We start from the raw sequence: 18,100 nt of genomic DNA, 5'->3' as shown, positions 1-18,100 counted from the left end.
GATGGTATTGACACAAGTGAATTTTGTTTAACCACACTACATTTGCTTCTTAATTAGTGAATATTCATCTGTCATCAGCAGCAGCTATGACACCCCTCCCTGCTAACATGTTCTGTCATAAATAATCAATGAGGCACTATTAATATTCATGAGCTGGAATCTGTGTAGTCATGTGCACTGATGCAGAGACAGGGGGAGTGTTGCCATGAACTGACTGGAAACTCTGTGTGTGTATCCGTGAGTGCAAGATACTTAGGGAAAGCGAAGAAGAGCATGCTGCTGAGCACCACCCTGGCGTGTGCTTCCCGCGAACAGCGGTTTGTCTGTTTCTGGACTGAAGTGACTGATGAAAAACAGTAGTCAAGTCTGGAGGGTGATTCCCTTTCAGTTCACTTGCCTTTCAGTTCTGGGGAAATTAGAAGATTTGCTCTCTCTCTCTGCTTCTTAGAATGGGCTGCAATTTGTGCACTTTTCAGAAAAGAGAGGAACACTACAAACTGCTGTATGAAGTTTCCCAGGTGAGTGCAGGGTCTCTGATACCAGCAAGTAAACAGCCAGGCTTTGTGTTTGTCTGAAAGATGGGAAATGAATTGTGGCTAGCTTTATTTTTTTTCTTTCAGTGGATTTCAGAATTGAGGGCAGACTTGCTGGTTGTGGGCTTTTTATTGGGGTTTTGGGTGGCAGTTTTCAGCTTCCTTGCCACTCCCCCTCCAGATGACTTCCTGTGGGATTCTTTTTAACATTTTTTGTGTCTACTGCCAAGATGTCAGTCAAGTAAAAGGAGTAACACTGAGATCAATTTCTGTCATATTTTGAGATACCTCTTTCATTTTGGAATGGTGTTTACATTTGAAAATCGACTGTATTATTGCCTGCATCAGTATTGGGACTTAATAGGTCTGTGATCTCAGTTATTTTGAATAGACAGGAAAAGTTTCTAGCCAAATGTTGTTAGGCAGAGGAATTATTTGATTAATTAGGAATTTATGCTTTGGTTTAAGAGGAAGACCTGATATATTTGTATTCTATGAGAGGAAAAAATATGATATGTCTTGGCTTAAAAAGGAGATAAAGAAATGTTCTTATAACTTGTTCTTGAATCTTTTTTATAATTGTTTTGCCCATTTGGTACTAGAAATTAATTTCAAGAGCTTCTTAGTATATATATATGTGTCCTAGGAAAAAGTGCATAAGTCCAGCTGCCTATTTATCTGAGGGATTTTCAGAATAAAAATAAGAAAACTATATCCCTAGCCTTCCAATGTTTTAATAGAATTGTATTAATTTACCATTTTATTTAGGCAGGTTTTCTCTGGAGGTGTATTCTGAAGTCCACATTTCTTTCTTGTTTGTCAAAGTTTATATCTCCATTCTTCAGTTTGTCTCGATGTGACACACTCTACTTTTGTGTCTGGACAATATTGTTGACAAAAGACAGTGTTAGGGATGTTGGTGGTCTGTGGGCACAGCAGCAGCCAAGTGCCCACTACCTAGTGGTTCCCTCAGATTTCCCCCTAGCTCGATTCATTTCACAGTGGGCTAATTACAAAGTGGATTTGCTACACATGAAACAGCCTCCTCAGTTGCAGTGTTAATGCACATTTTCATGGTAATGTGATCAGAGGCTCATTAGCCAGTTTCCAAAATGATCCTCTGCATTAATTAAATATAAAAATGACTCCTTTATCACCATAGAGAGGAAAAAGAAGATTAACGTTGTTAATCACACCAGGAGCGATACCTTTTGTTTCATTTCTTACTACAAACTTGCAAGGGTAGGCTAAAAAAATGTTCATTTCATAGGTAAGCTCTCATCTACTTTGACTCATGAAAACAGTCTCTAGGTGGAACACTTTCCTTTAGTTTGCTTTCTTGGAGTTTCAGTTCTAGTATTGTTTTTCTTTGGGTGGTAGAGGAGTAGGGGAGTGGATTAATCTATTTTTTCCTTGAATTGCTAAATTGATGTAAAAGTATAATATGGAAGAAGTGGAAGGTGGCACACCCCCCCCCTCTCCGGTTTTGCCCAGGTTAAGCTGTTTGTATTCTACTAAGAAATCAAGCCAGGATTATTAACATCCAGAAAGGACCACTGTATTTGTTCAGGAGCAGGAGCCTTTGTTGTGGATTTTTTAAATGCTTGCCTTTGAGTTTTGGTTTTAAGTGCTTCCTAAATCTTGAGAAAATAGATAAGCCACACTCTTTATTGCCTCCACCTGTACTCCTCCATATATTTGTTTTCTCTATTCCTAAGTTGCAGTCCTTATGATCTTTAATAAAACGATTGAAAAAGGAAGTATTGGCATCCATTTAACTGGCTTTTATTACATAAGGTAAAACCCCAGCTTAAAGGTCTTGCATGTCTTTTCCAAGGGGAGGCCTGCTACAGTTTGTCCCCAGCTTTACGCTCTATTTTTTTGAGTTAATGGAATAGATAAGATATCAAAGGGAACCAGTGATAGGCTCATATAATACACTGGAGCCCCGCATGGTGCTGCAAACTAGTTTCTATTTTTATTTGGAGGCAAAGCAGCTCTGAGCTCACATAAAAGTGAGCATGTTCTTAACCAGGTGTTCACAAGGGCACAGAGCTGCCCCTATTAGAGAGGATACTATTTACAAAAGTGACTTGAGATTGGAAGCCTGAGTATTTCTAGCTGGTACATTACAATGAATTGGCTCAGACAAACATTAACACCTGATTGTCCACATCATATCTGCTGATAGACTCGTAATTCTCAGATCACCTGCCCTTTTGTTTCTATTTCTTAAAAGCTAAGGCAAATTAAAGTTTATCAGGGGATATGATCATTTAAGATTAGCAGTGAATACTAAATGCATAACCAAGAGTAAAACATTTTATTTCTGTATAACACAGTCATGATATTGGACTTTCAACATGTTCTTTCTAGATCTAGCCATGTGATAATATGGGACAGTTTCGAGTTTACAACTGCAGTAAGCAAAAGCAAATGTGCTCACTTTGGAGTATGGTGGAACAATGAGAATGATGTGCTTAGGTGTGAAATGAGGTCATTTACATTGTGTTGCTATTTTTTTGCTCCCAGAGAGGAGCTAAGACTTTCAATTGGCAGAAGAGAGGGAATGTCGCCCCCAAGAAAATTATTTTCAGCTGGAGTTGAGCCAATCCGGCTCCAGTATAAACACAGATGCAAGAACCTCGGGTTTGGGTGGAACCAGCAGCCTTCACAGCAGGCAGTTTTCTTGCATCTTTATGCACCGGATAACTTTTATCTGTACCATGGACACAATTGTTATCTGCAGGGATTTATTTTATTCAAGTCAGTTATCTATTAACCTCTTAAAAATTAATAAATGGGTAATTTGAACAGTGCCTTTCTGTGGACACAAACTGAATTGCCTCTTTTGTATGAATCTGATTAAATAGCCAACTAGACTAAGAGCTGCCATCGCTTGCCCAGCATTTTTACCAATAAAATTTATTTCTGTGAGATCGTATGGTAATTCCTAAATCTGTTGACTTCTTAGTTGGATTTTCCATACATGAATCAAATGTAAGTTTTTGATTGATTAAATAATGGGAATGATCAATGGAGTATTCATTGGTGTCCAATAATCTCTTTAAAATGCCATTAAAATCTCATAGTGTGATATGCTGGATTTTTCTCCAACTCACTTACCACATTAGAGGGAAAAAAAGAGAAATAGCCTTCAGTCTCAGGAAAGCCAGAAGTGGAACAGGCTGGCTCTCCAGGCAATGTCCCTGACGTGACCACTGACCTCTTCTAAGTGGAGACTATAGCTCGACACCGTTGATTTACTCATCTGACCGGTTTGGCACGGCTCCAAGGTGTCCCCACAGCCTGCCCCCACGAATCAGTAACACAGAATGAAGCAGGACCTGCACCTGAAAGGAGCAACAGTCAGGACACTGACAACAGCAAGCAGTGAACACTCCCTGTACTCTAGGCACTGAGCTACGCACTTTTCCCCTAGGCATCATCTTATTTAATCTTCATGAAAACCCAATACGGAGTTTCAGGATAACATCTCATAATTTTAAAATATGTTAAAGGCTCCTTTATTGTACAAGTTTCTTGACTCTCGTATAATCTCCCTTCTCTAGTCATTGTCCCATGTCCCTCAGAAATTTATTTTGTCACTTACTACATGAACCCAACTCATAACGTCTTTTTTCTCCAAATGTCGTCCTTTCCTCACATTGCTTAGCAGAAGTGAAGGTCTCACCATCCTTCTTGGTATCAACAAAATACAGCAACACTGAAGGGGACACTTCTGTCTTCTTCATCCACAGAGTGATCTCTGCTTATTGTACTTCTGCACAATTTCTCTTATTAACTCTCTCTGATATCATGGTAAACACTTTCCCACTTGGAACCAACCAATGTGCTGATCTACCCTGATTGCTGTAGCTGGAATAATATTTATTGAAGGTACCCAATGGCTCCTAATTCCTATAAAATAAAGCACACCCATTCCAGTATATTCAATGCCCTCCTGAGCTGATCTTAGGTTCCTTTCCAGCTTTCTTCTTCACCAATCTTCTCCTAATGTAGTTTCTAATCCCTGCAGACTAGTCTTTTTACATTTCTCTTTAAGTTGGCTTTCCAACCTGGACCATTATTTCTTTTTCTTCAGCCTCAGTAGAACATTGTCTGTCTACCAGAGAAAAAGAGAAGAGGCTGTAAGTAGACTGGAGAACTTGGAGGTCACTGGTCCACCAGATCTGGGAAGGTCAGGTCAACCAAAAGAATCAGACACGTGAGAAATAAGTTCATGGGACATAAGAAAGAGAAGGAGAAAGGTAAAGAACAGATCTGCTGTGACCTCATTTTCAAATTCCATTACATTCCTGGGATAAATCCCTGTTTATTCGAATTTGCTTGAATGATGTGTCTGTTTCTTACAATCAGAAGAACAAATCAGGACACATTACAATATCTTGCTCTTGTCAATCACCTAGCAGGTGCCTGAAACTCCAGGGATGCACTTGAGTTCAATAAACTTTCAGTCAGCTCCAATTGCCCAGTATGTGCCAAGTTCTGGTCTTTGCCAAAGGGGACTGAGAAGACAAATGAGACAGTCCTGGCTTGAGAAAAATGAACAGTCTGGTAGCAAAAAAGGGAATTTTCATGTAATACGGTAAGTAAAGCATTGAATCAACAGAGACATTCACAGACATCTAGAGTAGATGGTGCAAAGGTGCTCAACATGGGATGCGCTTGGGGAGCAGGGGAGGAAAACGAAATATGGAAGGGTAAGGAAGACCCTGGAAGTGGCAGACAGGTGGTAGGTGTGAGTGGACATGGTATATGGGAACTACAAGAGATAAGTGTGTCTAAAACCAAATGTGAGAGGCAAGCTCTGAGGACACGGTCTGAGCAGTGGACAAGACCTGTCTCTGGGGTCTCTCCTATGTTTTGGCTGTTGGTTTCTTTGTTTTTACTTGTTTATTTTGTTCTATTTCAAAAGAGGGAGTGAGGGTGATCCCCCTGATAATAGTTAAGAGCGTGGACTTGGTTGTGGTGCACGTTGGGGCTGGTTGGGCTTGAGTTGGGAATGGTGTACTACAGCAAGACCACAACAAGAGAGACAACTCTGGAGGCTGTTACAAAGGGTAAGTTAATAATAGAAAGGATGTTAAAGAAAAGGCAGAACTGAGGCCCATGAGGAGGTCAGATCCATAGGTTTCTGGTGTGTGTGATGGGAGGCTTAGCTAATGTACAGAGAGAAGAAACAAGAGAAAGGAGATGAGTGCTGGGGAGGGGAGACAAGGCTGAGGAGTTCACCACTTACGGGCTAGACGAGCAATCTCCAGCAGACAGTGACTGTTCCAAACCAAAACGTGGTGTATGTATGTTTGTTGGATGAGATCATCTAGAAAGATATAAAAGTAAGGAGAAAAACTAAAAACTGGGAGACTTATGAGCCAAGGATACAATTTTGAGACATAAGCAGAGGAGAAAGGAAAAAGGGCCAAAACGTGAGATTGTTAGAGTGAGAAGGAGAATGAGCTGTGGGAGAAGCCAAGAGAAGAGAGTTTTTTAAAAGGAGTGGCCAGCGTGGTCAAACACATTAGAGAGTACAGTAAGTTCAGATCCGAAAGGGACTTCTTCAGACTTGAAAAATGCACGTGGCTAGCCAGGTCCCTCTTCAACTGCTGGGAGTGATGGCAGTGAGAAACTTCAAGTATCAGTCTCTTCAGGGACTGTCTTAGCTTTCTTAGAGAGCACCCTTACCCAAGGTTACTCCCCTTCCAGGAGGCTCATGTCCAAGGGCAGATTGATGCACATGGATGAAGGCCTGGCCAGCTTTGTGTGAATGGGGACCTTCTGAAAGGCAATTCCAGAATTGCCTAGAGCCTTCTGCAGCTGTTGGAGGGCCTGCATCATGATTTGGTTCTCCAGCTCAGTGTGCCACTTCCTTCTCCTTTCTGCAAAGAGAACACTCCTTAGCAAACCCTGCACACTGAACTCCATCTCGGAGGTCAGCATCCTGGAAAACCTAACCTTAGCAAAGGTCAGTGGTAATGATGGCAGAGCACTTTAATACGGAAATGTGGACGAAATCCAGAAAGCGGTGGATTCAAAAAAAGGGTCCGCTGTACTTTCAGTTTTTCTGAAATGGGACAAATGATCAAAAGTGGATTTACTGCTTACATCATAGCACTGTTTTACATAGCGCTTTTTTTTTCAGAATGCAAAATTATTTAAAATGTAAATTTAAAAAATGAAAGTCATCTCTACTTTTACTGTAAAAGTAAGATAAATTGATTTCATATCTTAAGTCATGGTAGTAAGATGGTGATAATGTAGTGATTAAAGAATAAAATGTACATTTAGCTGGAATCTCCCTGGTCTAAGGCATTTGAAGAGCATTATTCATATACACAAAGCCTTTTGTGAAAATAAATATTTTTATGATTGTGGTTAATTTATAGGTTTAATAAGTGAATGTCTTTCCTCATTAGAAGGATCAGAATATCACATATTTTATTAGAATGTATACATTTAATTTCTTAATATTTCACCATTTACTGAATTGATCTAGACCTAGAAGAAGAAGGCCAACTCCCTCTAATTGCTTATCTTTCTAATTAGCTGAAATTCTGTAGGGGAATATTTTCACTGGTACCTTGTTATAATGTGAATGTTTTCACTGGTACCTTGTTATATATGAGGGGACATGCAGCTGACAACTCAGCTGACATGTATGCTGATAAATTTGACTCTTCAAATCACCTGAATTTGCAGGTTGAGTAGGATAATCTGATTAGAAAATTCTTTAATTTCAACTTTTGGTGAAAATATTTCTAAAACATCTTATTTACATAATTACTCAACATATGCACATTTGTTATTCATTTTCAATCACATTAGACAGTAACAAATGAGCCTCACGTCTTCAGCAAACAGTGATTTCTGAAATTTATTAGAGAGACTATTTCTGAAGATTAACTGATAAGTGAAAAATTCCATCACAACAGCCAATTATGGGTCTAGTACATGCATTTTGTATCAGTAGATTTTTACATATTGAATTTTCCCATCATTAATAGATATTCAATCAATATCATTACATGGTTAAGAAAGGCACAAAAATTAAATCACTAGGCTCCAGGATTGTGGTTCTATGAAGGATCCCAGCCCTGTAAACAGTTATACTCCACAGGGAAAAGATGAGCAAGGATCTTCTTCAATCATTTAGTTTTTTGCAGATACTATATTCCCCCATTATCCATCCTAGGGCACACAGTAACAGAATTTTAGATGTTATTCTTAATAAATGTCATCTTGTTTTGACACACAGAGATTTAGGTACCACTGGGTGGTAATTTTGCTTTCAGATTTAGAATTCTAGATAATTCAAGTTCAGCTGTGGTTTTCAGATCTAACTTTAACATTTCCAAAATCATCAATACAACCTTTCCTTTCTCCATCAGCCTTCCAGCTGTATTCATTTCTCCTTTCTTAATTCTATCACTCTCAGTGTAGAATAACAGCTTTAAAAGGGTTATTCTGAAGAGTTCGTTGTTTCCCATCAAGAAAAAGCTAAAAAGTAGCAGCCCTATATTCTCCTGTGTTTCAACATACCACATCTAATTGCTAATTTTGTGCCATTCTGTAACAAGCTGTAAATCTTGCTTTATGGTTGTTTGGGTCCTGGTGAACTATTCTCCCCCTCATTCCCTCCCTGTTTCTGCTTTATGTAGCTTTTTAGAAATACTGTAGACATTTTTTCGAGACCCGCTCTCATCTCAGTGGAAATTGGGTCTTTCTGAACTAACTGCTCATTTCCAACCTTCTTAAGGGTCTGTGTCAGATACACTTATTTATTTATTTTTAGAGCCTCTTTCAAGGGTATGTGAACAAAGAGAATTTCTAAAATACTTAGTATGGTGTAAAAACTAATGAATCCACACATGAATGGCCACTATTATAATCACTGATGATAATTTTTGTCCTTATAATTGGATCATAGTAAATTCAAATATTAATATCTTTTTAAAACAAAGGGAAGTTTGGAAAAAAGTATTTCTCGTTAAATAACAACTAATTGTTTTGTACCTGCTTTGTGCTCAGTATTGTGCTAGATAGCAACAGAGGATGCAAAAGACACCTATGCTAAAAAAAACTGTCTTCAGGATGGTGTGTTATCATGGAACAATTAAAGGACAACTGCGGAAATGTGTGACCCTAACACAGCGGCCATCACAGAGAAAGGACAGTTCTATATGGATAAGGACAGTCGAAGGATCTTGTGGAATAGCCTAACAGTAGTCCTTATTTGGAATGACCTATGTTAGGAGTCAAGGTCCATTTTTTAATTCAGCATGATTATTGTATATCCATGAAGTTGAAGGTAATGTGCTTGCTGTCCTGTATGTATTGTGAAAGCAAAGTCATAAAAAGATGACTAATGGGACATATCTGAGGGGAAATGGGAAAAAAAAACCAACCAGACCAAAACAGGATATGGGATGAGGATACTTGAGTGCCTTAATCTCTACACTGAAATGAATGGGTTTGGTGCATAATCACTATTGAGTGCTACACACCCTAAGGATGCAATCAAACAGAGTCTCTGAAGTCCATTTAAATGATAGAACATGTGTAAATATGGTTTGCCTGGTACTTTGTTTAGAAGAGCACAGCCATGCTGATATGACCCACAGAGGACAGATCTTGCCATTCACACCTTAAGTATGCTCTCTATTTCCTTAGCGAGTCGTATCGGTAATATTTGAAATTGGTTTTGCCTATGCAACTGTGAACCTCAGTTAAGACAACATGAAAAATGGGGAAAATGTTTTCCTCAGTGGGCACATAGGATATTACTATTTGATGAGTGCATACTGCGTACCAATCACAACGCGGCCCATAGGAGAGGCTCTGTGTGTGCAAGAAAGAACAGGGGCTTTGGAATCAAGCAGCAGCACCGTTTGTTTTCTCTGTGACTCTAAGTTAGTTGCTTAACTACGTTTAGCCTTTGTGTAGTTGATTAAAATCCCTCTTGGAGTGTTTTGTTGAGGATTAAATGAGATAATATTAGTAAAGGACATAATGCATTACAGAAATGCCATAAATGGTAACTTTTGAGATTATGACCTCATTTCAGTCTAACAAGTGACACTATGACACAGGTTATATTGTCCCAGTTTACAGATGAGAAAACCAAAGCACAAAATAATCAAGAGGCAAGTTCATATTGTCAGCAAGTAGAACACTTGGAATTCAAATCAGGATCTGGCTGATGCCGAAGTCCATGTTTTTTGTTTTTTGCTTTTATAATATTATAAATATCAAATATCCATCTCCCTTTGAGCTCTTCATATTTACATGCTTTACTACCCATAAATACTGAGCACCTGGTACATAGTATAAATGCAGTAAATATCTGATAAATAGAGAAGGAAAGAAAAATGTTAAAAAAAATGAAAGGTAGGGAGGAAAGACAGAAGAGTGGAGGTAATAGATGCTATTTAAATTTCTCCTTGGAAAAACAGGTCCTTTACATTACTTCTTTTTTTAATCCTCGCCCACAAAGACATGCTTATTGATTTTAGAGAGAGGGGAAGGGAAGAAGAAAAGGAGAGAAACATCAATGTGAGAGAGAAACATCAATCAGTTTTTTCCTCATATGCACCCCAATCAGGGACCAAACCCATACACTAGGCATGTACCCCAACCTGGAATTGAACCCACAGCCTAAGTATGTGCCCTGACCAGGAATAGAACCTGCACCCTTGTTAATGGAACCAGAACGACACTCCAGTCAACTAAGCCACACCAGCTGGGGCTCGGGGCTCCACTACTTCTTTCTTCCACTACTTCTTTCTTTCTTCATCTATTTTAACTGATTAAATCTATTTATCTTATGTATGAGAGTCCATCAACATGACTTGTCAGTCCTGACTTTTTTATTTATTTACCTTTAGAGGGGAAGGGAAGGAGAGAGGGAGAGAAATATCAATGTATGCTTGCCTCTCATGCATCAATGTATGGTGGCCTCTCATGCGTCCCCTGCTGGGAACTGCATCCCCTGCTGGGAACTGTGTCCCCTGCTGGGAACTGGTCTGCAACCCAGGCATGTGCCCTGACTGGGATTCGAACTACTATACTCTGGTTTGCAGGCCTGTGCTCAATCCACTGAGCTACACCAGCCAGGGTCTTGTCAGTCCCACTTTTGAGAGCTTAAAAGCCTTTCTTCACTTTTCCATAAATCCATGTCTGACAGGAAAGACTCTTCACAATTTGCCATCTTGCCTGATGCTCTCCCGATAATCCAAAGTTTAGACAAACCAAACTATAAGTTTCCACAATGTTAATTTTTCCTATTTTTTTTTCTTTCAACACAATGTCCTTTTCTCCAGGTGTGCTTTCCCCACCCCGATATGTGCAAACACTGCAGGTCCTTACGACTCAGTTCAAGGTTTAGCATCAGGAAACTCCTTTCCATACTGGGCAGAGTCACTCATTCACCCCAATGCTCCTATGCAATGGTGCTTCCCAAGTTGAAATATAGTCAAATGTTTCTGTGTTTGTGTTTAGCCTTTTCCTCATCTTTACAGTTCGACCATGCCATGCAGTGCCTGGTGCAGGCGGGTCAGCTCAATACAGATCAAGTCAAGGAATAGGAGCAGGGATGTAGCTATGCCTGCATTCATAAAAGAAAGTGTATTTTAACACTTTCTCTAGTATCCAGTGTGTTGTCTTTAAAAACAACAGGAAAGGTGATTCAGGAAACTGAATATTCTATGTTTTCTTGACTTGAAAGATGCCATTTATTTTAAAGCCAGTCATCAAATTTAAGAACAGCTGGGTTGACAAGTTACCACCGTTAACATGCACGTTGTTGGCAAGCTACATCCCAATTTCAAAACAAGAAAATTTGGGAAAAGCTTATATCTTAGAAGTGTGAAAAATTGCCATTGCTTTCCTCAAAAAAATTAAATTAAGCATTTTTAAAGTTGTTTAAGAAAATCTCTATTGGATCTTCCTTTTCCCCGCTGAGCTCCGGTTCCCTGACCTTCCCTCACCACCTGAGGACGGCATGACCCAGATGGACCCACCATATGGGATGCTTATCTCAAAATCTCCAGTCATGATACATAGGAATAGATTTTTCATTACTCAGCTATCAAACTGGCCAACAAACCTAGCTGGGGGGTGGCCCCCTAAAATTTCCCCATTATTCTTCAGCTTACTAAGTCGTAGCCCTCCTCTAAGCTTGGGTCAGGTATCACCTTTCCCAGGAAATCTTTCCAGAGTATCTCAACCTGAGTAGGCCCCCCTTTTCTCTTTCCAAGGTACCCAGTGCTTTCCTCTGTCATAACATGTACCAGATGGGATTGTTTCTCAGTTCCTCATTTACTCGCTTGTGATATCAATTGGTCTCTGAATCCCTGCAGGGCAAAAACCCGGTCTTCAGTCTTACCCAGTCCTCATGTAGCTGTTTCTTGAGTAAACACCAAATGATCTGTGCATGGAGGGCAACCTGATGGGAACAGCCTAAAAGCAGAATAAGACGGGATTTATCTCTGTCCTTAAGGTGTCCACTGTCCAGCAGGCTTCGGTAAACGACTTGTTCACAAACAACTCCAGTGCATGAGGTGATACTAGTTCTACCGGAGAGAGGTGGGGGAGGGGGGGAGGAACAAAGTTTTATAAGATGTCATAGAGAGGATGACTCCCTGTAGTACAGACAAAAATTAAAATGAAGTATCTAAAGTGGAATATATTGTATATACATTGTATAAAGCAAAATAGCACTGTGTGTGTGTGATTACATGAACTGGTTATTGATTTAGTAACAATTAGGTTTCTTCATTTGCTGCTTTCTATACAGTAAAATTGAATTAGCTCTTTGTATAAAAATGTCTTTTTGTTTTAGATGATTTATATCCATCATTGAAATAGTAAAGGATGGCTGAATTATTAAACTCTTCATTTTATATATGTTCCTCCTTTGAAGAATAGCTTTTGGACGATTGTGAAATATACTGGTGAACACCCGAATTTCCCTCATGAAGATCCTGCCGTGGGTTTTATCATTATTTTGGCGTTAAAATGAAAGTTCTCCAACTGCAAATACCCCAAGGAAGGTCATATAACATGAAGAGTGGCCTGAGAAAATCACGAAAGTTATTCTTAAAACTTTAAGTTCTAACTCAAAGTTTAATTCGAAAATGTACAAAACATTGATTTGTCTAATAACTCAGAACCATATTTATTGTTATGCGTTATTACTTAGAAAATCTAAAATAGCCTTTGAGCCCTGAAGAATATAATATGAGTAAAAGTAATCACTGTGATATACCCAATATCAGTGAAGCTTTTTCAGGAAACTGCTTAGCTGGCCCACAGATAACTCCAGACAGAAAACTCAAAGAGAGTAGAGGTTAAGTTTTTTAGTTTAAAAGAAGTTCCTTTTAAACCAGAATTGATTTCCCATTGCTGTGAAAATTCGTTCTGAATTTTACCCTAAATGCCCGACATACTTCCTGACGCACTGGAGTCACGTCCAGGTTCCAGGTTAGTCTGACGAGGGAGGCGAGGAGAGGGGTATCTTTACTGGGTTGCCATGGCGGACATTTTCAGAACTTTATGTGAGGGTGGTATCTCTACCTGAGGGCAATTGCTCATCCCTCAAGAATATATAAAAAATAAAGTAACATTTAGAAAACTTTTCAGAATTGTACCCAATTATATTTAATATAGTCAGTAGAATTGAGAGAAAGACAAGGGCAGTATTCTATTCACTGTAGTCGTATTTCACCAGATGTCTCCTTCTGAATTGGCACGGACTAGCTGACTTAATTTAGTCTTTCATCCCTACCTTCTGAAATATCACCAACAAATACCAGTAACCTCAGCACACATGTAAAATTTACAGATCCGTAGGTATAATGTCCATATGCCCAGTGGGCTATCCTCAGATGGATTTAACTGGGGTCTGCGGCTGTCAGTTCTTTTCAGGCTTGCAAGTTCCATTTGGGTACTATCTTTGAAAGTTGTTCAAAGCTACGCTACACGTAACTTACAAAGATGTGGCTTTACAAATCATTTCCTCGATCATTCCAGTCTCCTGAAAGCAAGGAAACGAGGTCTAGATTTCAGCAAAATGAAACTGGCTTCAAAATGGACTAAAAACAACAGCAATAAAAAGTATTTAAAGCGAATAATATACGCAAATAGCCTCCCCAGCAATGTCCACATGAGCTCCCATTTATGAAATGATCTTGATGGATTATCTCTCTGGCTGCATAATCGACACTTTGTCAGTTACTGNGCTTTACAAATCATTTCCTCGATCGTTTCAGTCTCCTGAAAGCAAGGAAACGAGGTCTAGATTTCAGCAAAATGAAACTGGCTTCAAAATGGACTAAAAACAACAGCAATAAAAAGTATTTAAAGCGAATAATATACGCAAATAGCCTCCCCAGCAATGTCCACATGAGCTCCCATTTATGAAATGATCTTGATGGATTATCTCTCTGGCTGCATAATCGACACTTTGTCAGTTACTGTGACGGATGAACATGACCTGCTGATGTCATGGAGCACACCCAGTAACAATATTAATGTGCTAATGACCACTTCCCAGTGCTTTCCTCTTCTTCCTCCCACTGTAAATACCTAGCTGTCACCTTCTACAACAACCAGAAAATCATCTTAAAATTGGTCCCTCACTTTGAAGTTTGCTTGGAGAGCTTTGAAGTATGCACAGCTTTCCAGCTGGTATTACCTGTGTTTCACAGATCACAGAAAAGCCTGAGATAGAGGGGAAAAGCATATTAATTTGAGATGTGGAATCTTCTGTTGATATTTTCAAAGTAAGCTGAGTTTCATTTTTAATATTCTGTAATGAATTATTGCTTTTAGAAGATGCATAAGAGACAAATGGCTAACAGGACCTTAGGGGAATATTTACTTCAATTTTGTTAATAATATCATACTATTTATAGGTGGGAACCAATAGGTGGTCATACAATACCAAATGTTGTGTTGAATTCCTCAAAAAGCAAACTGCAGGCTTAGCAAATGGTACCTTAGCCCCTGAATGTGTTAAGACACTTTGCTTGGTTGCTGAAGTGCACAGGGATACAGGGGCCCGACAGAATCAAACTAGCTAAGCTCTTAAATGTATTATGTTTTAGATGTTTTAACTGTTATATAAAACCACCTTTTTGTCTGTGTTAGTCCTTAAAAAGTAATAGTATGTTATTTACCAGCTGTGAACCTGAATGTCCATAATTATTTTATTTAGCCCAAATTTTCTTAATGTTCTGCAAAGAAAGATGAATGGTGCCCTCTCTCTCATCTCTCTCCCTCTCTCTCCCTGACAACTCCCCCTTTGTCTACACACACACACACACACACACACACACACACACAGAGTCTCAGGTTACATGGCCTGAGAAACAGGCTCTGAGACAGGGATTTGCACATAAGATGCTGGGGAAGTTGTCTCAGGAACCACGGAGGGGAGGGGGAGTGGAGACAGTAGGATCAGGCAGAGGACAAAGTAGGACTGGGATGCAGTCTCAACAGAGACCTCAGCTGATGGCAGAGAACACTGGAAGCTGGGGTGGCCCTTCAGAATGGCTCCCAAGAGAGTCAAAGCAGCCAAATCTTCAGACCCCTTCATTGTCTAATCTTTAGATGTGCTAGCCCATGAGGAGAGAATGCCATTTTTACACAAGAACTCCGTTCGGCTGAGCACAGTTCCCAGAGTGGGGCAGAACCCTTGGGCTGCCGCACCCAGGGTGCCCAGGGGCCAGGGTTTGAGTGCCTCTGTCCTGGAGAGGGGACCTCAGTGCTCAGCAACATCCCTTGTGTATACCAATTTGCCTTATAAATTGTGGGCATAATTTCTAGGCTGTAATAAACTGCCCCCCGGCAAAGGAATGTTAATCACTTATTAGACAAAGTTAAGGTTAAAGTGTTCTTCTCCTCTCTATGCACTTTGTTGCTAGATTAAATCATTTTCTGGAATTAAGAGTGTCATTGAAGCTTATTTTAAGAATGTGATTTTGAAAGTTTGACCTGTGGAAATGTGATAAATTGTGTCTGGAGATTGATTTTGCTGAGTGCTAATACCAAATCATATAGACACATGCTTTCACTTACTAAATACTGCCCAGGCCATATTGTTGAACTCTGCACTGCCACGGTCACCTCGTCAGGATGTTTTCTGTCCCGTGACTCGTGACTTCAAATGTACACATCCATCTTCTTGTCCCATTACACATTGTGTGACTGATATTCTGCACCCATTAAAATTGATGGAAAAGAACAAAGAGCAGAAAAATGTGCCCTTCAATTGATTACTTCTCTGAAAGAGCAAATGAGAATTTTCTAGTACCAACAAGAGATTTAGAGTGGTAGGTTTACCCCATTTATTAAGTGCTTTAATTAGCTAGGTTTACCATACTGTCTCCTACTTATAAGAGCACATTACTCAGTGTGCTCTAAAATTCAACCTCCCTCTGAAATGTTTGATCTTTTAAAGATGAATTTAATAGCTACAACACTGTTTATAGTCAGTAGTTATTTTGGTGAATTCTCAGTACTAGAACCAATTAGATCAATGCCTTCCCGTCAGATTTTTTTTTCTTATGATGAGCTATCATAATGGCTCATTTATGTGCTTTGATAGCTGATAATTAAATGGACCATCATTGTAAACTGAAGCCAAAACCACAGTGATTTTTGAAGGCCCAAATCTTATTGTTTTTCTTGGATGTGTTGAATATTATCTTTGTGTTCAACAAATTGCAGAACAGCAAGCTATTCCTGCACTGCTCACAAAACATTTGTCTAATTACAAGATTTAATGGGTTGAGGGGGAAATCCTGCCCACTGGCCATTACGAGGCTTTGGCCTCTGCGTTTCATTTCTCCTCATATGCCTGTGTTTCATTAGAGGAACAGTGTGGACTTATTTCTTAAGAGACAGAAAAGATTCAGATATTTTTCCAAAACTGAAAGTTATAAGTAAAATGTTTGACCAAATACTACGAAAGAAATTATTTTGAAATTCCCTTAAGAAAATCTGACTGCCCAGGGGTCTGTGGGGTGATTTGCTTAGTGGAAACATTCTTCCATATTGACCTGGGTCACAAGGATGGCGGGAGCTATTCTGGGACCTTGACCGCAGGAGTAAATCTGTGAACAGCTGTCAGATTGGCTGTGGCCTGCCTGGTCTCCATTTTCAGCAATATTAATGTTCATGGGCTGTGCAAGCGCTTGGACCAACTGTGGGTCAAACAGAACTATCAGACTGCCATCAAGCTTTTCGCTTATGTAAATATAGGGTCTCAACTAGCAATATCAATAGAAATTTTGAGTGATGGAAATATGCAGTATCCGTGTCATTGAATAGAATCACCACTAGCCGCCTTTGTGTATTGATTGGTTACAATGTGACTGGAGGTACCAAGGAACTGATTTTCTGATTTCATTAATTTTAGTCAAATGTCAGTACCTACATATGGCCAGTGGCTTCTGAATTGGACAGTTCAGGTCTAGAAATTCTAAAGAAGTCATACCCACTGCTACAGAGTTTAAGTTCTTAAAATTTTGACGTTTTCATTTCAAGTCTTTATATAGCCTACTATTTTTAAAAAGTCTTCATGGATTTTGAGGGGGTTGGTATTTTGCTTAAATATGTTTTCTTTAAAAACTGACAAATTATGAGCTCAAAATGCATAAAAATATGAATGACATGGAATAGCCTACACAGAGGAGTCTTAGAAATGAGAACACTAAAAGTATCCCCTTACATAACAGTTTAGTAAATATTCTTGGCACTAAAATTTCACAGAAAAAAAAATACAGTCTCACCATTTTACAAGTTGCAGATCTTGAAAGCCTGAAGTCTGATCTTTGTACTTTGGCAGTGGGAGCAAAGAATGAATTCATTTTAATCCACATACAACAGAATTGCACTTCTACCTTAAAAAAATGCCATCAACTACAGCATTCTGAGAAAAACAATTCCCCTTTAAAATGTAAAAATAAAAATAAATAAAATAATAAAACAACAATATTAATAACAATATAATTAGGGAAGCAGTTTGTACTGTACCTTCTTTTACATTCTTCCCAGTATGAGCATTCTGCCCATAAATCATGTACATTAATCTGAGAAATAGTTACAAAGTGCTATTTCCTCAAAGCCTATATTAGTCTATTTTGGCCCTAGTAATACTTTCTTTAGGGGAGTATTATTTTATATATATTTCATATTTACCCCAAGATGTGTATAATTCAGACTCATCATTCAATAGTAAACCTATTTCCTTTGAATAAAAATTCACTCTTTTTTCCTGGTAGGGGGATCACAAGTCATTCATTTACTTCAAATACTGATTTGCTAGTCATTCTCTTACTTGGCTCTGTCCCTCGTCTTGTTCTCCCAACCACCATATGTACATTGTCCAATTCTGGAGTTTCTCCTCTACTACATTCACCTTCCCCCCCTTCTTTCCTTTACTGCCAACCTTCTGGCCTTCTTGAACGTACATTGTCTCTCTACTGCTAGCCTATCTTCTTGCTTTTGATCGCTTAAGCATTAAGCCATCTTCCAACCAACAT

General features: G+C 39.1%; 1 protein-coding gene across 2 annotated transcripts in view; it reads left to right on the top strand.

Annotated features, from left to right (window-relative positions):
* The window catches only part of PDZRN4 (PDZ domain containing ring finger 4), a 326,986-nt gene that overhangs the window by 206,211 nt on the left and 102,675 nt on the right, over positions 1 to 18,100 (top strand). Inside the window, exon 1 of one of the 2 annotated variants that reach the window (XM_037058152.1) lies at positions 214 to 518. The exons of the other annotated variant lie outside the window; for it this stretch is intronic. Coding sequence (XP_036914047.1) covers positions 450 to 518 — 69 coding nt within the window. The 5' untranslated portion in view covers positions 214 to 449. Of the gene's footprint in view, positions 1 to 213; positions 519 to 18,100 lie in introns of those variants that run through there. 2 annotated transcript variants of the gene reach the window in all.

Source organism: Sturnira hondurensis, unplaced genomic scaffold, assembly GCF_014824575.4.
Source record: "Sturnira hondurensis isolate 20B ecotype Veracruz unplaced genomic scaffold, ASM1482457v3 Scaffold0009935, whole genome shotgun sequence".
Taxonomy (NCBI): Eukaryota; Metazoa; Chordata; class Mammalia; order Chiroptera; family Phyllostomidae; genus Sturnira; species Sturnira hondurensis.
The sequence above is the reverse complement of the archived record's forward strand: the minus strand, read 5'-3'. Positions and strand labels throughout refer to the sequence as shown.